The 23,596-nt window shown below is 38.0% G+C and overlaps 1 protein-coding gene and 1 pseudogene across 1 annotated transcript; both read right to left on the bottom strand.

The window, feature by feature from the left end:
* Positions 1-975: 975 nt before the first annotated feature.
* On the bottom strand, positions 976-3,402 carry LOC136279201 (uncharacterized; annotated as a pseudogene).
* Positions 3,403-6,872: 3,470 nt separating this feature from the next.
* On the bottom strand, positions 6,873-23,336 carry LOC131772455 (G-protein coupled receptor GRL101-like). The gene is made up of 16 exons (XM_059088344.2): positions 22,829-23,336; positions 22,456-22,701; positions 21,873-21,993; positions 21,671-21,745; positions 21,437-21,511; positions 20,517-20,588; positions 18,809-18,880; positions 17,080-17,151; positions 12,928-12,999; positions 10,930-11,001; positions 10,102-10,173; positions 9,473-9,783; positions 8,749-9,030; positions 7,897-8,306; positions 7,544-7,637; positions 6,873-7,086 (listed from the first exon to the last, which is right to left on the bottom strand). The coding sequence occupies exons 1-16, from the start codon at positions 23,334-23,336 to the stop codon at positions 7,001-7,003; spliced, it is 2,640 nt and encodes an 879-aa protein (XP_058944327.2). The 3' UTR covers positions 6,873-7,000.
* Positions 23,337-23,596: the final 260 nt, after the last annotated feature.

Below are 23,596 nucleotides of genomic sequence, written 5' to 3'. Positions count from 1 at the left end.
ACAGTTCTCGTCGCCAACGGCTGCGCTTTTTCTTTCTTGTAGAAGGTGACCAAAACTAGGAATCCAGCACCAGAGAGGAAAACAGCAGAACTCAAGTCCACTGCAGTGTTGCCGTACATCAAAGGAGTCTCAGAAACCCTCCGCCGTAACCTACAACAACAAGGAATACGTACCGTCTTCAAGTCCGACACCACACTAACATCTCGGCTGGTCAGACCAAAAGATCCCGCTGACCCAAACAAGCAAGATGGCGTAGTCTTCAAGATACCATGCGCACGCGGCAAAGTCTACATCGGAGAAACGGGACAACTCATGCAAGAAAGAATGAAAGAACACGACAGGGATACACGACTCGCACGTACTCGGAATTCTGCGGTTTCAGAACATGCTAACGGAACCGGACACAAGCCGCTGTGGAACGAAATAAAGTTTATTGATCGAGAAAACCATTGGTACACAAGGAAAGCGAGAGAGGCAATTTACATAAGACTTAACCCAGACAACATAAACAGGGACAACGGAGCCGAAATACCGGAAGTGGCAAATCAGCGAACGCCTGATGAAACCATGGTACACAGAAACAATAGCCGGCTCGAAATGCACCAATCGCAGCAGACCACCATGATACATAATGCTGTGCCTGAACCAGTCGACGCCATCGCCTGAAGAAGACTTGCAGTAAGCAGTGAAAACGTCGCGATGTATATCTAGTGACTTTGTCGTGAGACAACAGAACAAATTTACGTTATCAAGATAGGTTATTGCTCACGGACAGTTTTACTCTGAAGGCCATTTAGGAGAATTTTCGTTTACGTTCATCGTAATTCACATTCTCATGTGGCTGACAGTAAAAAAATAAAGTAAATGATAATTGGACAAAGGCACACACACAAACACACCTACAAACAAAACACACACTTTGCAATAACAAATTGTTAAACTAACTACTAAGCTAGGAATACATCATTTAAACAATCAAACAATGGCCTCAGAAAAACGATTAGTGTTAATTATAAAACTATATACTTCGCAGTTGATGTAGTAATTTACAGACTCAACACCATAAAATAAAAAAATTAGTTTCCTAGCATCGCTACTCGATGATCATGTATCACCTAGAATATTAGCATCAGAGGTAAGGAGGACATTACATTGAGCGGCATACCTTGGACAATACAAGGAAAATGTTTCACCGATTCAGAGTCAAAACTGCACTTGCAAATAGGCGACACACAACTATTAACTTTGAAGAGATATTCTCTTATACAAGAAAACCCAGGTCTAAGGTGGGTGTGATCAACGGATGCACGCCTTGTAAAAGAATAATCAGATAACCTATTATAAGTATGCGGGAAGATAATTGACCAAGTTTTTGCTTTCAAAGTGGGAGGAGATACAGAGTTTCGGACATCTAGGTCCAGAGAATTCCAGCCAGTGATTGCTGACGGGAAAAAAGAATTTTGAAAGATAGAAGTTCTACAACAAAGTTGAGTGACGTTTTCTCTTGATTTGAGACGAAAATGTGTACGTTCACTAAATAGTTCGGACAATAGTTCATTTAAATAACGTGGAGCAAGATTCTTGACTATTTTGTAAAATTGGCTTAATTTATGTAGTTCTCGCCTGATACTAAGAGGCTCCCGAGCATGTAACCTGGCAGAGCTGGTTCCCTTAAAGGCTCCTGTTACCAGAATGCAATCCATGAAAAAAGTTAAAGCAGCGTCTGCGCGGTTCAAAGAATAAGCAAACCTAAAACACCGTATCCGAAAACAATCATACAAAACCAGATTATGTTAAGGCCAGAAACTTTAAGATTTTCCCTGTTATTCATTATTGTGAGTATATCCTTGTGCGTTTTCAAGCAAACAATGATTGTTCTATTAGCTCCTTCCTCTTTCTTACCTACCCGGTGAGCTCTGTTAACTGTATCATCGCTGACTTCCAAACCAATTTTTCCCTGCAAAGTGATACAAATTTAGTAGCCCAATTTTCTTCTTTTCCTCTGCAAAACCAGTAACTCTCACATTTTGGCGACGAGAATACTGCTCGTTGTCGTTCGCCTTCAAGGCCACCTTCTCAATGGTTTCTTCCAAACTTTTAACTTTCTCTCTCAGAACGGCAATTTCCCCTTTTAACTCTTGAACAATATCCAATATATATTGCAGCGTAAATTTTATTGTTCAAACGTTCGTACTTGTTCCTAAGAGGTTGTGAAAACACAATGGCGGCCTCCATCCTTTCACCTTCTTTAACTAAATGCTTACTTGCGCTATTTAAGAATGCACGTGCGAGTTTTTATTGAAAAATAACAAGATAGTCAGCTATTTGTTTGATATCCTACGCTTTATTTAACATAATGCATCGCCTATTTATGATAATTTTAGTTTTGGCCGTGACCAAATGTTCTTAAGTATAGGGATTCGCTCGTGCACACGAGCTCCAAGTTAATAGCGAAGCTCCCAGGCGCAAAACATGTCTGCTATTTTATCATTAATGCTATTATCGTTTACTTAACAAAACCTTTAACGTTCAAGAACGCAACAAATTACCTTCTAATTTATATTTATCTATCATCGAAGGTCTATGACTTGTTCTGTAGTATGAATTTTGTTGATGCGACACATAAAGACAGCGAAACATTTAGCGAGCAGGTCTTTAACGGCTGCACGATAATTAGAACTAAGTGCAATCAGAATAAATGTGTTGATGGCTGTACTGATCAATGGAAATGCATAGTATAACAAACCAATAAATAAAAGACATTTGTCATTCAGAACAATTGTTGGATGTGACGATTTTAGAATCAAATAAATATAAAGAGGCGTCCAGCACATGAAAAGTCACCGCTCGAAAGATTTTCAAAATGTTCTGGTTTTCTTTGGATCTCCGTGTACGTGTGTTGCCTTCGTTACTGCTGATTTGAAACACAAGTCGCCTCTTTAGATGCTTAAAACCAATAAAATGAACAACTAATAGTACAACCAGAGGTATAAAATAGAATAAAATGAAACTTATGAAATGATACACTTTAAAAAGTAACATGCTCATAAAGTTTCTACAAAATGTTTGTCTCCCCTCGAGTACGATTTTAGAATGGTTAAAGTACGGTATGGCACCTAACACAGGAAAAAGCCAGCTCAAAAGAAGAAGAATTCTCCGAACCCTGGCAGTGATCTTTATGGCCTTCAGTGGAAACACAATTGCAATGAATCTATCCACAGATACTAACACCAAGCTCTCAATAGACACCACGTACAACACAGCTCTAGAATAAATCCCCAACTTGCAGAAAAAGGTAGCGATTGCTTGATTAGTAATTAAGCTTCCTCCAGGCTTTAACATCCCTTCTGTGACATAGAGCGGCCAATTAAGAAGCAGGCTTACCACATCCGAAATGGCCATGTTGATAATGTACCAATTAGAGCTTGTTTTTAGGTTTGAAGTTCTGAGGAAGGCTGCAATTAGGAGGAAGTTTCCTGCAACTGCTGCAATAGTGATCAATGAAAGAGCGACTGTGAAGAGGGTAGAAGGGACAGCAGAAAAACACTCTGATTGGCCGATTTGAAGATTTGTCGTGGAGTTGTTCATTTTCAGTTGTAAGAATCTTTTCTTTTTATGCTCTGGTTGCCGCTGATATGCGGCCTCTGGCGAAGGACTGTCAATCCTCGACTTTTTGGAAAAGACGCTGCGTCTTTCCTGCTGTAAATTAGCTTTTCAAATTGCTTGTTATTTTTTCCTCACCTTCCAGGTGAAAAAGCAGAAGAAACTTCAAAAAGCAGAGGAAAAACACGTCGCCGATTGGTGACGAAAGACGGAATGAATGCTTAACTCGCTGATTTAAGTTGTCTTTGAGGAATTCGTTACATCTGCGCAGTGAAGAGAAAAGACTATGTCTCCCTCTTCCTAAATGTTCTGGGAGTTATGAAACGAATTTTAGGAACTTGTAACGTTTTTGGTCAGCACAAAGCATACTAAAACCACAAGCAAATTCTCCTCGCTTTGCAATCGATTTTAATTCTGTGTATGTAATTTGCAGTTGCGCTCTTTAAGAGGGAATATGTCTGTACACGTAAATGTTTTTGCATATTTGTTTCACTTAATCAACCGAACAGCCGCTTTTTCACCCACTTGCCACGAACAGGTCTGGATCTCAAGAATTTTCGGACTGGTAATCACTTTGTTTTCAAATTACATTCACTTTTCGCCATTTTCATTGTTGATCGCATCGCCTGAATTGGGGGTTTGGAAATGCATTAAATTAATATTTCATTACCTAAAAATAGCTTTCTTCATTGATAACTTGCTTCTGACCACGCCACGCCACACCGCGCAATCCCCACCGTTCGACTTAATCACCCTACTAGGAGCGTTCTGAAAGCTTTCGTTGACTTCTATCGTGAAGGGAAAAAAGGGTACCGAGTTCTAAGTTAACTGAAACGTTGAAAAGAATCTTTATATCAATTGAATAAACCGTGAATTAATAAGGAAGCGTGATACAGTTTTTTGACATTTTCGACAGTGTTTAAAATGTAAGTCCAGGTCATTTGTGCTGCAGCTGCCTCACTTTGTAGTATTTCTCGTACTTTGTTATGAAAAGCAGTCTCACTTTGCAATAAAACTTGTCGCACCGTGCATTAGGGTGGCACCCTAATTAAAAATGTCACGGCTTATAATAACAATTATCGCACTATGTAATTAAGAAACTGTTCCACTTTGTAACAACGCAAGTCGCTCTTTGTGATAACAATGACAGTTGTCACGTCTTTATTCAAATTTTGCAAAAGGATCACATGCTGTTTTCTTCAGTATTTTGTGCGTGCGGTAATGGTTATAACTAAGTATGTAAAATTCAAACTATCAGTTTATCACTGAATTTTTTATGGCGAGTTTGACGAATTCACATACCTGAACTGATCATGATAATGTGATGATGTAAATGGCTTAGTATACTTCATAAGGTTGAGGATGCCCTATCAAGATTTAAACTCGACTTAGGGACTAGTCATTAATTATCATCGGGGGGAAGGTGGACGATTTATAGAAATTGACAGCCCAGCAACTGCCAAAGAGGGTAAAAAGTTAATTTTATCGCGACAGATACAAAATTCTCCACCCCCACCCCCTAGGTGATAAATAATTTTGACTTTCGTGTATAATATTTATACTACGTCGCAAGACTACTTTTTCAAACAAACTTTCCTTAGAGGAGGCCAATATTGAATTGATAACATAAAATAGTTCATATTTTGGCGTTTTGCGAAAGAAATACTTAGAATTAGGCTCTCTCTGATGCTGGGTTGTCTGATACTGTCGGGATCGAGCAATAAACCACAAGTATATGTTACGGTGATCTTCTAAAAAAACGACACTGAGACTATAACTTTACCCTGTCTTGCTTCGTAGCAATTCAGTGATTATTGACTACTACTATGACTTGTTTAGGGAGTGTTCATGAGAAAACTAGGCGGAACCTGGCAGAGTGTGATAGTGCTTGGATAATGAGACTAGTTGCCTGAAAGTTTATTGGATCAATATCAGTTTCTGGTCAACTGCCCACCTACCCACCCAACTCAACAACAGTCAGTTATAACAAGTTGGGTTTAACGTTGGGTTAAGGGAGGGGTAGGTGGGCAGTTACCCAGATACTGATATTTCTATAGAAATTGACGGCCCAGCAACTGTCAAAGAGGGTAAAAAGTAAATTTCATCGTGACACATACACGTGCACCCCCTGGTGATAAATAATTTTATCATTTAAACTACGGTGTTATACAAGGATTTCTAGCCCTGAGAAAAATCGTAACAACACACGTGAAAAAATAGGCCTTTCGCGCCACTCGGTCAGGTTGACGAATGAACGGCAAAGCCTTTACCATTCTCAATTCATAGTTGTTTGTCGGAATTTTCTCGTATTATGGCTGCTAAATCACCGAAAAATCAGTAAGGCTTACAGAAAGTGACGTTCAAATTTTCCTAGATGGGAAAGGAAACCAAAATACGAAAAGAAAAACCGAAAGTACCGTATTCAGTGGCTTTTGTAATGGTATTTCCCGCGGCTGAGAACTTAAATCGACAACTTGAAGATTTGCCACGAGCCGATTTTAGCTATGTAGCGGAAAGATTTGACGAAAAAGTCAATAACTGACAATTCTGTGTATAGGAAATTACGCCCACTGTTGTTTTGTAGTGATTCAGCGCTTTTCTTTTTCATATTGAGTTTTATCGCCAACGCACTTTACGATTTTTGTTTGGGGATCGTCGATCCTTTAATTTTTATTCGTTAATTCTTCAGTCAAGGGCTATTGTGTTTATATGATAAACAAAATAATGCATGGTTGCTTGTAGATATGGAATTGCTCTTCTCGTGTTCATCTTGACATCTCACTCGTTCGCTGCGCTCACTTGTGAGCTATCGAGTTGAACACTCGCAAATAAATTCCATATCCACGCGCGCCCGTGTACTATTTTCTATTTGTTTCTTTTCGTGTACAAACTTATACTACGCCCCAAAACTAATTTTTCAACCATACTTGCCTTTGAGGAGGCCAATATTGAACTAATAACATAAAATGGTTCGTGTTTTGACGTTTTGCGAAAGAAATACTAAGAATTAGGCTCTCTCTGATGCTGGGTTGTCTAATGCCGTCTGGATCAAGTGATAAACCATAGATACATGTTACGTTGATCTTCTAAAATAAACGATACTGAGATTAATACTTTACCTTGTCTTGTTTTTGAGTATTTCAGTGACTTATGACTAGTACTATAACTTGTTTACAGAGTGTCCATGAAAAAACCAGACTAGTCGCCTAAAAGTTTATTTCTGTGCTGAGCACTCCGCTAACTAATAAAGAGGTTTAATATATAGTTTCAGGCAGCAGGCAACACTGCCCTTTTCGATTGAGAGTGCTTCTTAAAAATGGATGTATAAGGCTTCATCGTTCCACATCAGCCCATATAAATATCTCCACGTTTCTGTATTAAGGATCGCCAAAGGAGGTCAGTTGTTGCTGGGAGGATAGCTGGATATGACTTCTAAAGAGATACTGTTGTAACGAGCAGTGTCGAGTTGTGTTCCGTCTCCATCTACCTCAGTGAAGTGTGCATATGTTAAAAGTCAACACATAGAAATACTATCGAATAACTAAAAGAAAAATAAATGAAACCGAAGATTTTATTTATCAAACTTTTTCTGCATTTGTAATAGATAACACAACCTGGGTGGTGTTCTTTGCTTTGACTGTTTTTAAAACGAAAGGTTGCGCCTACATTGCTATGAAAATCATTGAAAAATTTTTTCTCGAAAAAACGTTTCCCAGAAGTCAAGAAGCATGTTAGTACTAAGTAGACGCAAACAAAGACGGTAACTGGGTCAGTTAAAATAAACAACTCGTTTAATTATTGCCAGGGGACATAGCCACAGAATAAGTAAGTGACGAATACTCTCATTCTACTTCAAATTCAAAATTATCCAATAACTAGAACCATTTTCGTCTAGGAACAAGCGATATAATCTTCAAAAAATGTTTTAACTTTCCCTTACCAGATATAGCAATTCCATCAGATCTTTTCTTGCAGCTGAACCATTTACAGCGAGTCACAAGGCAATAAAACCAGCCTACAAGGACTGTCCTTACCTAAAAAAGTTTTAAAACCTCTCAAAATTAGAAAGAAAATTGCTGATTTTGGTGATTTCGACGTAGAGTCGATAAGGAATAATTATGCAAATTACATAAATCCAAGCAAACCAAAAAGATATGGTGGCTACACGTAACCATCTTTAATGCCCATAGTTTTTAGTTTAATATCTCTTAACTGGCGTAGGAATTATAAATTTTCTCAGCCAGTGAAAAAAAATGCCACTGAAAAGCGAAAGGTGGCAAATATCATCCTCACCTTTGGAGTCGAGAAAGTGTAGAGTACAGGATTTACAGAGGAATTTACCGGCAGGACAAATACCGCAAACCATACATACGCCACACCTTGTTCATCGTGAAATTTGCCCGTTAGAGCAAGAATACTCAGAATTATTACAGGAATCCAGCAGCTAAAGTCTGTTAAGATGATTGCCAAAACCCTCCTTGCCAACGCGGACTCTCTTTTGATGCTGTTCAAGCTCACTTCAGATTCACCGTGAGCCTTGACTCTTCTCTGTGACTTGGACACTTTCACGATAATAGATATGTACGCCAACATGATGAAGAGGAAAGCTGCGAGATTCAAACCAATAAAAACGCCAACAGAATATTCCCAGCCTGCCAGTCTTTCTGAAGACAACTGAAGAGGTAGACATACCGAGGAACGACCTTGGAAAGGGAGGGACATCCTTTAGAGTGAACACTAATTCCTTTGTTTGTACACTTTAGCCCCAGAATTTAACACAATTTTTCATTATTATTTATACATAGCCAGTGATTAAGGGGGAAAGGAGAAAAAGAAAGGCAACAAGTAAGGTACCTTTGTCCATGAAGTAAGCATTGTTTACTTAGGAGATGTGGCTATATCGTGATATAGGATGATGTGGTTTGTTCAGGGACAGAAGGTACGTTAAGCCACCATTATGTTGACAACAGATCTTTTCTATCAAATTAAGGAAGCCCCTCAAAACAGAAGTTGTTTCGCCCTTACATAGCTTCATAATATTAGTAGTCATAATAATAGTAGTTAGGAAAACTTAAGGAATGCCCCATAGTTTCACAGTCAATGAAATGATAACTGCAAGGTAACTAAGAGCAGAACAATTTTTACCATAGAACCCATATCTTCTTTCCTCGTTGAAAAAGTACGGAGTATCAAGAGCTGGTACAACAGCAATTGCAGTTCCGCAAAGCCACACCATGGTACAAATAATGTAAGTTCCTCTTAATGTCAGACGTGAGCATCTGAAGGCAAAAACGATACTTAGCAGACGGTCAGCGGTTATCACAGTGAGCATGAGTACCGAGACCTCACTTGAAAGAACCGATAGGGCGCCGGCCACTTTACATTGGACTCCTGACCGCCAGATCAGATCGAAACTGAAGTAAGTACCTAAAATGAAAGGATATGATATATGTGCTTTTATTTTCGTTTGAGTTACAAAAGGTCGAAAAGTTAAATTCAAAATGTACGAATGAAATCCTGAAAGTGTTTGATGAATTTGTCAGCGGGAGAATTCCTAACATTAACTTTGGCACTTGTTACCAAGGAGATTTTTGTTCCACAGTTATAAAGATGTAGACAAACTGATTTTTGCTGACTAATTTCAAAAGCGCATGAATTAAAAAGCATCTTCCATGTCTTTAAGACGCAATTTAAAGGTGAACCCGAAGCTTTATAACTTCATCGCCGCTATTGTCAAGTCTTTACAAAAATGTACTACTTTTAAAACATAGCTTGTGATTCTAAAGCACAATCTATAACTGTTCAAAAGTATTTTCAGGCTTCATCTGCACTTAAAAATACTGCATAATATGTACATGATATTAAATACCTGCCCATATCTGGTCCTTAATAGCTATTATCATGAGATACACTCCCATAAGGAAATCAGCCACAGCCAGATTGGTCAGAAGGCAGGTTTGAACTGGATGGTCGTCACGCCTGATGAGACGCCATGCAATCACTGCCAGGTTACCAACGACAGCCAGGATACCCAGCAACCAGATACTCCTTCTAGGACCAGAGGCATCGATCATGCGATTACAGCTCGACAAGGCGTTACCCTCCAGCTTTGGATACTCACAGCTTACTTTCTCAAGGTGAAGAGAAGCGTAGCAGCACAGGGAGAAACTATCCATTTTCCTTGAAAGAGATGGAATATCGCTCATTGTTGGTAACAAAATAACCAGAGCATCAACAGTCTTAGGATTTTTAACGTCGCGCGAGTCATTAAAGTATATGTAATTCTTCGTCAAAAACTAACCAGGTCTAAACCTATAATCTGGTGGCCACTGATTAAGTAAAGTCACCGTGGATATGGTTTCAAATCATTCAATTTGATTTTCCAATGTGCGCAAAGTTGTTGATAAGCAAAGAATCCGAAGTTAAATTGAAAAATTTAAGGGAGGTATTGACTGCTCTAATTGCATAAAAGGAAAGGAAAATTTATTCCGTACTTACAAGTTCCGTAGACTTTTAAGATAGCTGAACGTTTCTGGAGGCATACGATATAGAAAATTGTTTTGTAGACGTCTAGGAGTAAAATTTATTGAAAAATTTTAGGGAACAATCTTTTGAATGGTCTGCTTTGACTAAAACTGCAGGTTTTTAAGTGAGTGGGATCAAATTTAGAGAATGAATCACCCATGAAGGCCTTAGTCGTGAAGTTGTCTTTCTATGTATTTTCAGTTCTCAGTTCATTTCCGATCGCGATGGCTAATCTTGTATCGCAAATTTCGCTCATGACTGGCCGTCGCAGTTTAGTGTTTTTAATCATGCAGTTTTAGCCAACAGGAGATTTGCGTCGGAGCCGTTTTGATTTTTTTTCATAAAAGAGAAAAATGATCTGTTAATTTCTAGTCTTTGTAGTCTCCTTTTGTAAGAAGAACCACCCTGGTTAAATACCTCCTTTACGAAATTTCTTATATTTGTTTACCACACTGGCACGTGTTGCATTCTTAATTATAACTCGGGAAATCATGCATGACGCTGATCTTTTATCTCTTTTTGGATAACCTATTTCTTCGTGTTGCATTGTGTGGCATAACTGCTATCAAGAATCGAGTACCAGCAATCCATTTAGTTTATCGCGTAATACTCACAAGTTTTTCAGCTTTGTAAGCCCAGAGAAAGCGCCTGGTTGGATTTTTTCAATCTTGTTGTTATCCAGATACCTTTAAAAAATTTTCAAAGCTTGTAAGAGAACTAAAACACAAGTTAATCATAATCTTATTTTAAAAACATTAATAAAGAGTAAGCTTTCTTCGCCATGTATGAATCAACACTTACAGAGTTTTCAAACTATTCAATCTGCTGAAGACGTTGGCAGGTATCTCGACAATTTCGTTGTGAGAAAGAACACTATGAAAAAAATGATAATTGACACTTGTCAAAAACGTGTCTTACGATCAAACAAAACTGTACGAAAATAGTAAAACAATGATGATAATGACAGCGATAGTTATAATGATAATGACAATAACAATGATAAGGATAATGATAATAATAACTTTTTATCAGGTTGTCTAACCGCCTGTGAACATTTTTCATGAAAGGTACAATCATTGGTACTTGAGTGTTGAAACATTAGTCACCACTACCAACACCAGTCCTTTTCTGGAGTAGTACTCTTACACAGAAGATCAGAACACACACTTAAGTGTTAATCTTAGTTTTAAACCAATTACTGCAATAGTAATAAAAGTAATAGCAATAATAACGATAATAATAATTGTAATTATTATATAGCTGATCAGTTAAACCAATATTGTCGGCGCAGCTATTATCCTTTAATATCTGAGAACTGTCGAATTAAGGATTAATTTTGGATAATTTCACTAAGGACTTTAAGTTTAAAATTCACAAGCTGTCCTATTTGAGAAAAATAGGACAGTTTATCTCAGCCAATCAAATGCAAGCAAATACGACATATGATGGAAACTAGCCAATCAGCGTAAAGTATAGCGTGAGCCCTGTAGACTTCTTGTTGGTTGACAATTGCAGAATTTAGCGAGGAAGATTTGCCCAATTTCTCCATTTCTCTGAATCTTTTCAACTATAGTAACGCAAATGAGAGATTTACTTCGTTGCCAGAAGGGGAGCTTACCAACCTAACAAGCAAAAACCAGAACCCAAACACCTCCAAGGGTAAAAAAACTTAGCTGAACGTGTTTAACGAGCAGAAAGTGCAGCGTAGAGAAGCAAGAAAATTGGAATATGTCCCTCGCCATGAGCTGGATGGCAAGAGAGGTACGAATGAAGAGTTACGGAAAGTGAAAGAATGTTTGTCATGCTTTAAGTGAGTTTTTTTGAGTAAGTTTTTTGTTAAATTGTTACCTATGTTATTATCGAATTCTATTTGGATATTTCAATATGAAAATAAAAAAATTTCAATATTTCAGTCTATCTTTTCTCAGGGATAGTAGTTTTCCTGAAAAGGCTGTATTAACTGACCAGCTATATAATTGATAAGTAAGAGGACTACATGCTGTCCATTTTGGAAATAATTGCATTTAAAAAATTCTTCTGACAGCCAAATTGGACTCGCCTACGGCCTCGTCCAAATTGGGCTGCCCTCAGAACTTTTTTTTCCATCCAATTATTTCCAAATAGGACAGCATATAGTCCTATTACGTACACTAAGATAATACACAGAGATAACGATAATAATAATGTCCATTAGTTCCGTTTAAAAATGCGGATCAAAAATAAGCTATCTACAGGGTTAAAATATTTATAAAGAACAAACCCCCAAACATTTTCGACACTAGGTCATCATCAAGGTGTATTAAAACAAGAATAATATAAATAGCAAAGTATAAAAAACGAGGAGCTTGATATCTCTTTGGGTTGGGAGGGCTCGACATATTGAGCACCTCTGTGCTTTTTGCTGACGATGAAATAAATTAGATTAATGATAGATTAAAAACATATTATTTGCTAAAAATTATTACGGCAGAAGGTAAACCATCTAGTTATCTACACATCACAGCGAGGGAATCAAAATCTTTGCGACCAAGAGACAAAATCAATTCAGTTTCAACTGATCATTGCCAGTTCGAAGTTAAGGTTCCACAGAAAAGCAATGTTATTGAAAGATTTACATAAACAAGCAAACGCCCTCCCCTTTCAGGGATTATAATGGCTGATAGTTTAGTTTAAAACCGTTTTTCGTGATATGATATACTACACCTTTGGAGTCTTTCTGCTGTTGAGTTATATCCAGAATTTTGGGAGATGAAAATCGAAACATAAATTTCTCAACGTTAACCATTGGAGTCCACTTACAGCGTTTCTAGGCTTTGCAACTTGTCGAAGATGGGTTTAGACAGACTGGAGATTTTGTTGTAGGAGATATCTCTAAAAATAAGAGACAATCCAGTTAAAAATATTGTCTATGTTTAGGAGCTTTTTCCTTGTTGTTTGTTAAATGCAAAACCTTGTAACTGAACAGTAATTTGAACCAGGCTCAAGAAATATGACATTTTTGCCAAGACCCTTTCAAGTCTTGTTTACTTAATTTCTGTTCAAAATTATCGACATGCTAAGTATTATTGTATAAATATCATATAAAACCAAACTGTTCAATTAAGCATCCTATCATTACTAGTGCTACAAGGGAGCAGCTCTAACAAGTCAGTCAGTAAATGAACTACCTGCTATTGAAGTTTACCATGGCAAGCTTAATCCCTGTAGGAAGGAGAAGGAAACCTTCCATATGACCATTTTATCACATTTAAAGCGTCATGCTTCCCGATCATAATCGCGATGGCTGGATTATTTAAACATTTTCTCTCACGTACATGAAACCGTTACTGAATGTTATTCAGTCACTCCTAGAAATATAGCCTTTCGCTTTAGCTCTTTAGTGGACCATGAATTCATTATTTCAGACAAAATGCGTTGTAGGATCATATATACCGGTCAAATGTTTAATTACAATCAGGGGTGAAAAATAGAATAAAATGAAGTTTATGAAGTAATATGCTTTTAAAAGTAAATTTTTGATTAGGTTTCTACAAAATGTCTGTCTCTCTTCGAGTAAGATTTTAGAATGTTTAAAGTATGGTATGGCACCTAACACAGGAAAAAGCCAGCTTAAAAGAAGAAGAATTTTCCGAACCCTGGCAGTGATCTTTATTGCCTTCAATGGCAACACAATGGCAATGAATCTATCCACAAATATTAACATCAACCATGTAAAATATTGTTCTGGAATAAAAAATTAATTTCTGAGAAGCGTGGCGATGCAATATGGATGCTGAGACATTCTCATAAACATATTTGGAACTCTCTGAAACTTTCTTTCAGCGAAGTAATACTGTATTAAGGCTACAAGAATTTTGTGAGCTTCCGGAATCTTCTAAGATGCCCTATTTAACAAATAGAGAAGCCTTGACTGTGCTCTGTTCTGTTATAAAGCACGCAGGAAGCGGCTAGAGCACGAAAGAAGTGTAGGGAGAAACACGAGACGTAGCCGAGTGTTTCTTCCCACTTCTTGAGTGCTCTAGCCGCTTCCTAAGTGCTTTATAACAGAACAGAGCACAGTCAAGGCTTCTATATTTGTTTTATAATAAAGAATCCGTTAAATTACCCAAGCATTACTTTCAATTTTCAAAACAAACTTTATTTCCAAAGCGAACAACAGTGTCGTCAGCATGCTCTATACTCTCATAAAGCACGCTACAATAAGCCAATCGGAATCCTTGTTAGAATGGTTCAAATAATCTGATAATCTGTTAGAATGGTTCAAATAATCTGGCTGTACAAGACAAAAGCTGTCAAAAGTGTCAAACCATCAAAGTTCAAAAACCATCAAAGTTCACAATCTACGATAGTTTACAAACTAAAATAGTTCCGCAGGTCGAATTTAACAGTTTTGCCTGAAGTTTTTAAGTCTCTAATACAGAATCTTGAAGTGAAATGTTCAGTGAACTTCAGCCGAATTATGGCTCATAAAAACACGCGAGTTTTTTCCACATGACAAGGTAGAAAACAAACTGTTCAAGGCGAGTGTTTTTTTGAATGAAAGATCGCTCGTGATGACAGCGCCGCAAAACTCGGCTGCATTGACTGATGTGAATTGCCACTCAACGTATCGGAAAGGATATCAAAGCTCTTATTTTTTCACTCGAAGGGCGGCCGATGTAGTTTCCGAGGCCTTTCTTTACTGTGATGACCGGAGATCGCCATGATGAGCGAGCCGCGATGAACTTCAGCATGATCATATTCGCTCAGACACCGTCATGATTAGTATGAATTTTAACAATTATGCCAGTTTGGTTATATTTTTCATCATTTCTGTTTTGTCCTGTTTTGGTTTTGAACAGTGAACTTTATATACTATACGAGTGTTAGCTGTGTTTGATTTTTATTACCGTACGTAAGCTTGCAATCTAACCGAGCGTGAAAATCTTTAAACTCGGAATGTTTATTTTGTTTTTCCTTTGAGGATTTTCGTATCTGCTCACGTTTTAATAACGTAAATTACGGCGCCTGGTATGTTTACAAACCTTTGTTTGATTCTTCTGTTGCTACTTGCCGGCTCGCTTCAGTTCCGAAATTTCACTTTCAATTATCGGAAAAAAGCTAAGAAGGAGTCCCGGAAAAGGTCGAACATAGTACAATTTGGCTTCTATGCTCTATACTCTCATAGAGCACGCTCTTTCAACCAATGACAGCGCGCATTATATCCGAACTTTATTATAATTAACAAATAGAGAAGCCTTGACTGTGCTCTGTTCTGTTATAAAGCACGCAGGAAGCGGCTAGAGCACGAAAGAAGTGTAGGGAGAAACACGAGACGTAGTCGAGTATTTCTTCCCACTTCTTGAGTGGGAAGAAAAACTTAAAAAAAAAAACTCTTAAAAAAAAAAAACTCTTAAACTCGGAATGTTTATTTTGTTTTTCCTTTGAGGATTTTCGTATCTGCTCACGTTTTAATAACGTAAATTACGGCGCCTGGTATGTTTACAAACCTTTCTTTGGTTCTTCTGTTACTACTTGCCGGCTCGCTTCAGTTCCGAAATTTCACTTTCAATTATCGGAAAAAAGCTAAAAGAAGTCCCGGAAAAGGTCGAACATGGTACAATTTGGCAGATGGCGTGACAGCTTTAGCTCAGTTCTATGCTCTATACTCTCATAGAGCACGCTCTTTCAACCAATGAGAGTGCGCGTTATATCCGAACTTATTGTATGATATATACAGATTTAGGCAAGCCTAAAAGCGGAGCTCGCATTTTTTTTCCCGCACGTCTCTTCAACAAACTAAAGCCCCTACAATAGATAAAGTGCGTGGTAATATTAATGGATTTTCATTCGCAACTTCTCCGTGTCCGTGTTGAGGACTGATTATAAGATAGTGCCCGTGGTACAGTTGGCCGCGCATGCTAAAAGTAGCACCTTGTACGGTCAGTCGTACGGTCGTACACCCGAATTTTTTCGGCTTGATGGGTTACTACTATTTTGTATAATTATGGGGCTACGCGAGCTCCGCTATAGGGAAACGAGCAGTTGTGCTTCTCGCACGCGCTGATCGGCATGGTAAGGTAATTAGTAAGTACTAATCTCCTCACTCAGAGCAGCATTGGAGACAGAATCTCGCGTCAAGCAGTGAATGTCTGATCATTTTCGGTATAGTGACAGAAATAAAGTAACTTTTTGGTTTCTTTTTGGTAGATACTATTCACCTCAGTGTTCGGCGGTAAAGAAGAACTATCTGCAACCTTGGGAGCAGACTTTAAGTGTGCACTGTCCATCTCCACTTCTGTAAATAATACTTAATTATTGTGGGCGACCGTGGAAGTTTGCCTACAATCAATACTCTCGGTAGAGATTTTGGGGGAAGAGGTCGTTACTGCGAATTTGTATCACTGCTAACTGAAGTTCAAGTAAGTTGTGATCTCAAATTAAGTTTATAGAATATTGTATTGTTTAAGAGTTGCTCCATTGTAGCAGTTATCTTACCCAGTTACGATTGAATAAATTACTTGCTTTTATACTTGAAGGGTTTATTTTTTGTCGGTTAAATGGCCCATTTCCAACTTATCCGCATGTGTCAGAGAACTGGTGCCGAAAGTAGCTTCCTCACATAAATCGATCAGTCCTGTTTTTCGTTCTCCTTTATATTACCGACATTACTAAACTGAATACCTCCCTCTCGCAAATGATTTTCTAAACTCTTCCGAGTTTAATTTCAAGAAATCCTCTCTCAGTGATGTTTTCTCCATCGAAATATCCATTTTTTCAATTCAAAGGCTTCATACTTTTCTCACCGTCGAGAGCGACTTTGCATTCAGCCTTGTTCTTACGCTTTAATTTTGGCACCAGATCTCTGACATGACCCACGAGAACTCAGAAATGGGCTATTATACTATAAAAATTGTATTTAGCTCCGTTAATGCGACCTGATATCAAGGATATTGAGCAGAGGATACTTACAAAACTCGCAGCTCCGACGGGTCTGGAAAAATATTCGGTGGAAGTTTACTTAACTCATTGATGGAAATATAGCTATGGAAAAATGTAATTATTACTAGTTATCAAGCTCTGAGTTACCCTTAGTTTTACATAGTTTATATTATAGTAAAAACAATCTAACGTTATCTCAAAATACTTTGGAAAGTAACTCAGAAACTACTCGCGCTTTGGTCGGCAAACATTGTATCTTTAAGTTTACTAGCAAAACTATGGACATGTAACAGAAGCAATATAAATGTCACTCGATTTCCATAGGTTCACTGGTGTAATAATACAATTTGGGCAGTGAGATACAGTCTATGGAGCATTTCGTAAGTCAACCGCTAGTAACTCGTGTTTTATGAACATCCATCGTGGGTTAATAGCCCAGGGCCCGGTTGTTCAAAACCGCGATTAAACTAATCACCGATTAGGCCTAATCGGCAATTAAATTTCTTAATCGTGGGTTAGTTAGTCGTCGGTTAAAAAACGGTTGTTCAAAGGGAGATTACTCGGTCGATTTACTAATCCGCGATTAAGCATAAAATGAATTATGTTAATTAATTATAATTTATTTTGTGCCAGTTTACGTCATAAAATTGCCGGAAATTTATTTTTGTCAATATGGCTTCTCCAGCGAAGAAGGTGCGGAAAGCAAACTTTTCACCCGCTGAAATTTCCGTTTTAACGGAAAAATTTGAAGAAAATATGGACATTCTTCAAAGTAAATTTACCAACAGTATAACAAATGCAAAAAAAAACAAGATTTGGGAAGAAATCTCGGAGGCGGTAAACGCCGTCGGTGTGACAGCAAGATCAACGCAGGAAGTACGAGACAAGTGGAAAAACCTCCAGAGTCACGCAAAAAGAGAATTCAGTTCCTTTAAAAGTGAATAGAAGAAGACAGGTGGTGGCCCTGCTCCCCCGAACCCATCAGAAGCCAGTTTAAAAATAATAAACATATTCAGTGACACTCCGTCATTTACTGGGTTACAGGGGTTTGAAACAGGTAAGTTTATAAATGGAAACATTATTGTAATACCTCTCAATGTCCATACCTTGCATAAAATGTATACTTCGCTAACAAACACAAAGCAAAGTGAAAATTAACGGACTTTAGACTTTTGTTTCTTTCTTATTTTCTTTTACATGTACTCCCACGTAAACAAAAAAACAAATGGCGCCCGAAAAGTCTGCCTTGCTCTTAATTCTTCGTCTGTATATCCATCTATCGTGAAACCGATGCTCCTTAACTCTCTTTGCTTCCTTTTTCTTCGCCCATCAACACCAACACAACCATACAACAAGTCAGCCATGTTGTGATTTTTATTTTTTAATCTGCCGATTAAGGATTTAATCCACCTAGCGAGCAGGGTTAGATTTAATCCTTGGTTTGATCGAAGGTTAGGAATAATCGGGCTTTGAACAACAGAAACTAATCGGCGACTTAAATTTAATCGGCGATTAGCCTATTTAATCGTGGATTAGCGCTAATCGCAGTTTTGAACAACCGGGCCCAGAAATGGATAAAAAGTGTTGTACTACAGGTAATCACCACTACAATAGTATTTAACCTTCGAAATATAGCGAGAGTATTTCACTGAGGACAAAGAAATACACCACAAAAGACGTTAAAAGTAAAAAATTACGTGCAATTGAAAACACTCACTCACTCACTCACTCACTCACTCGGCACAAATAGAATACTCACAGTTCCTCTAGGGAGAATAATTTCTCAAACGTGCCCTCCGCTATCCTACTAATCCGATTCTCTCTTAGGTCCCTAACAAAAGAGCAACACCAAAACAAACTTAATCACGCGCATGCTTGCCGCCTATACTGTTCAAGCTGTAAGGAAATGAAGTCATGTTTATTAGTGAGTTTAAAAGCACTTTTCAGCGGTCTCACGAACACTCTTCTTTTGTTTGATACTAACATACATTGAAAAAATTACAGGCTTCTGATAGGCTTAAAACGAGTGCATTCTCATGTAACACGAGTATAAACTTGTAACACGAGTGAAAATTGCAAACAGTGCCCACGGTTTCAAAATTTCGTCTGCTCTGCCCTACTGTGATTTTTTTTTTTTTTTCATGTAAATTATTATCAAGCAATAACGTGATTTCTCTTGCAGTTTGGTAAGCACTTGAGCATTTTTCAAGTGCCCGGGCTCGTACAATTTTGTTGTCTTCGAAAAACTTACTCGTGCTTGTTAACACCAAAGCGCACTCGAAATCAGGTTATTACCTATACTAACACGAGAACAAAGTTGTAACACGAGTGTAAATAGGCCATTTTACAGTTGTGTACTTGGTTGCCAAGCTTTTGATTTGGAGTGAGGCTGAAGGTGACCTTGTTGTGGTGTAGACAAGTAACTGGTTAGCATAACAACAAGGTAATTTACATTTGAAAAGCAGCAAGGTTTGTATCATAAGAAGGTCAACCTTAGCTTCACTCCCGATCAAAGGCTTGGCAACCAAGCAGGCAACTGTAAATTGGACTATTACAAATAACGCGCGCGTCGTCAAAATTTTTGTCTGCCTTGACTTTCTGTGATGCTTTTCTTTTGTAAAATAAAAGGATGCTTGATCATTATTGATCGTAATATGATATAAACCCGCTACTTACGTAACTTTAGTAAAGTTTCTTGTACCACGAAAGCTTTCTTCATTTTATTAGTAATGGTATTTTTTTCAGAAAAACTGAGACCCCACATGCGACTATTCTTGTCATTCGAGGACTCTTTTTGTCCCAACGACGAAATAAAATATTGATATTCATTGCCGTCGCTGCCACCATCAACGTCGTCATCAGGGTTTTTCTTATCGCTATCATTATCCGTGTTATTTCAATGCCGGATTTATTTACATATGTCATAATATTGTTAGTTAGACTCCCCCCTCCCTATATTGTCAATCACAGAAATCCACAAATTTCAAGTACTTTCTGCTACTGCCCCAGCGACGAATAAAGGCGCGACGAAACTCGTGGATAATATGTGCTTACAGTTCTCGAAGAGACAAAAGGCCAGTAAAGATGTTCGATCGTAGTATAAAACTTATCCCATTGTCTGTCAGAAAGCTAAAAGATAATGATATACACGTAGAAATAACGAAAGCTAAATTACTAATAAAGGTTTCAAAAAATCCATTTGTTATCAAAACCACTATCATGGCAAAAATCGTTTAGAGAATTTCATATTATCTCAATAGAACAGATCATTGTACGCAAAACACGATGGTGCAAACATATAGACTATGATACTTTCCAAGATACTAATACGTTAATATCACTAGTTATGTCATTGGGGTATGAGGGTGGGCGGTATGTTCTTACCCAGTTGGGTTGGAATTTTTGATAATACACTAATGCTAAAGAGGGGAGGAACGTGTCATTCGCTTTATAGCTGTGATACTTACAGAGATTCTAAAGATGTCAGATCATTAAAAGTTCCTTCTTCGATATCCAACGAATAATGATTACTAATTTTCCTGAATTTCAAAAATTCAATCAGACGTTAGCATAACACACACTCAAAGAGTAAAGCAGCATTTACATGGGCTGATACGATACTATTCATTTTTCTGTACTACAAAAAAACATGATAACAGATTGGTATAACCGAACAACGTAGATACTGTCGAGCGGCTGCAAAATGTCATTTTTTCTCTGCTTATATAATTACATGACATCGCTCTTTTTTAAAACTTACTGCTATTGCATACATGAATTACATCATTACGGTAATAACAATAAAAAAGATATCAATAACCTTCTTTATTGCATCGCTAGAAGCGCCCGTGGGTAACATGAGGTGAATCCTGTGTTCTGATTGGCTACTCGATCGGGTGAGATGCTCGGGATTTCCCTGCTTTGATCCCGCGCATAGAAAACGTTGCGTGGAGCAGACTTTAAAATTTCGTAATTTTGGACAGTATTGGTGATGGAGTCGCAAAAGAGGCAGAAGACAGTCCTTTTTTATTCTTAATGAAAGGAAATTTTTTTGAATATATGGTGAGTTTTTTTATCGAGCAAGCTAGTTCGGTTAAGATAGCTGGATATTACCCCTTATTTTTCCTTTTTACGGACCTCGGCTTCGTCTTCATTCATAAAAATGCCTAAAAGAACTCGGCAAACTTGACGTGGCGCTTGGTCAATAACGCATATTACGATACTGATACTTCGTCCTTCATTTTAACTTATGATAATAATTTACAGATAACGATGCTTTATATAAATTTGAAATTATTCCTTCTTACTGCGATTCATTACTGCCACTGATGCTACTTCAACCTAAAATCGTTGTCGTTGTAATAACCCTTTTAGTTCTTCTACTTACAAGTTTTTGAGTTGCTTAAGTCCTCCGAACGCATTTCTCGTCAAATTCCACGGATGAAACTCACCTTCAATCCATCTGTGACAATAGAGGGAGAAACGCAGGCGTTAAAAGTATATCATAAAATTTACTATCATTAGTTGTTATGGCTATTTTTTTATCCTTTTTTTCAATGAGTAACTAAAATGTAAATAATATGATGGATATCGTATTTGCATTCAATCAGGTTACACTTACAAGTACTGCAGGTCACTTAAGTTTTCAAATGACTTTGGAGAAATATGCCACAAAGAGGTATCAGCAAAAAACAACCTGGAATTAAACGGAAAAATGACGATTATGAAAAACATACAATTGCAAAATACTGTAACATGACACTTGGCCTTCACATCTTGTAGCACACTTAATGATATAACTGAAATAATTATTTCAAACTTACAAATATCTTGTAGCGAGAGGAATGTCCCTCGGAACTGTTCCTTCGTAAGAAGCCCAACATACAACTCCAAGCCAGAATGGATGTGAATTCAGTTTGTAACACCTGCAAAAACGAGAGCATTCTGGAAAGGAAAAAAGGTGGTGAGAGTAACATTTCAGAGGTCATTGCAATCCGCTCGGCGATGTGATAGGGAGATATTACTCGCTTTAATAAGGGTTTTTTATTCATCGTATAAACTTCGATGATATACAAGGATTTTCAGCTTCGGCCCTGAGAAAAGCCATAACGGCGCGCGTGAAAAAATACGATAGTTTTTCACATGTGTTTGATATCGCCAATCAGCTGCCGACACGTCATTCGCTTTTCTAAATAAATAAATTTCCTAGAGCGAGAAGAAAACCAAAATACGGAAAGAAAAATTGTGGGTGTTGTGGGTGTGTATGTGTGTGTGTGTGTGTGTGGGGGGGGGGGGTGGGGGTGGGGAAGGAGTTAATCTTATGTATTGACAAATTTTATTTTGTTTAGCTTACAATTAGCATCTTTACCTTACATTGTGTGTTAAATAACAACAAAATATACTCACTCTCGGTGTGAACTAGAATAGTTTTCGTATCCGAGCCGTTAAAATTACTTGCTCTGCAGGTGTAATTTCCTGATTTCGAATGCCATCTCGGTGTATAAGTTACACTTGTGCTATTTTGTAAAACTTCTCCATTTTTTGACCACGTGATTCTAGGAGCAGGTGCACCGCCCGCTTGGCAGAGCAAGCTTTGAGAACAATGCTCTAGCAAAGCCACCGTTTCCTCAGCCACTCCAAAGCTAGGAGAATCTGTTAAAAGACAGATGAAATAATCAATTGACGCCTCCTTTGAAAGCTTTTATCCCAAGGTTCACTGTCGTTTAACCAAATTGTACAAGAGATAATGAAACTCTAAATAAACCAAACATACACTAACCTCCAGTTTTTAAAGGTTTTGCCTTAAAGCTGGCTTCAAACCCCGCACCTTCACTAGTTCCCAATGTTCCATATCTCTCCACAATCATTTTGTTGCCACTAGACGTTATGCGGTGAGGTGAAGTGCTTGCTTCACAAAGAATCCTGAGGACATTGTCTGACAAAGAATGCCCGTCTCTGACCATAATGTATGTCTCGAAAAAACACGCCCATGGTCGAAGATTTATATTCTTGATAGTCATCTCGACATAGTTTCCTTCCGGAACGGTGATTTTCCACTGCTTATATTCAACATAAATGATAAATAAACTTGTTGGTGAGGTTTTGGGTGTGGTTATAGGTGTGGTAAAGGGTGTGTTTAAAGGTGTGCTCCAAGGTGTGCTCCAAGGTGTGCTTGAAGGTGTGCTTGGAGGTGTGGTTATGGGTGTAGCTGTGGAATCAGCTCTGGTAAACTGCGTTGGCGCTGTAGCTGGTGTTCTAATCGTGAATGGTTCGTCAGATGGTGACATGGTAGTTTTATCTTCGAAATTGCCTTTTTTCTCCCCATCAAAGGATATATAACAGGAGGCTGGTGCAAATGGATGTATATACCAAGTGACACACTGAGGAGAATACGTCGGAAACGACTCTGACGGCTCAGTCTCTTTCGTTGACGGGAGGGTAGCCGTCAAAACTATGAACAAGAGTTATTATTATTTAAGGAATTTCTGAGCTTCATATCTGTTTCTGTCTAAATAATGAATGATGTGGCATTAGTGAGTCACCATAC

This window comes from Pocillopora verrucosa, chromosome 1 (assembly GCF_036669915.1).
Source record: "Pocillopora verrucosa isolate sample1 chromosome 1, ASM3666991v2, whole genome shotgun sequence".
Taxonomy (NCBI): domain Eukaryota; kingdom Metazoa; phylum Cnidaria; class Anthozoa; order Scleractinia; family Pocilloporidae; genus Pocillopora; species Pocillopora verrucosa.
This window is presented reverse-complemented; position numbering and strand designations above follow the sequence as displayed.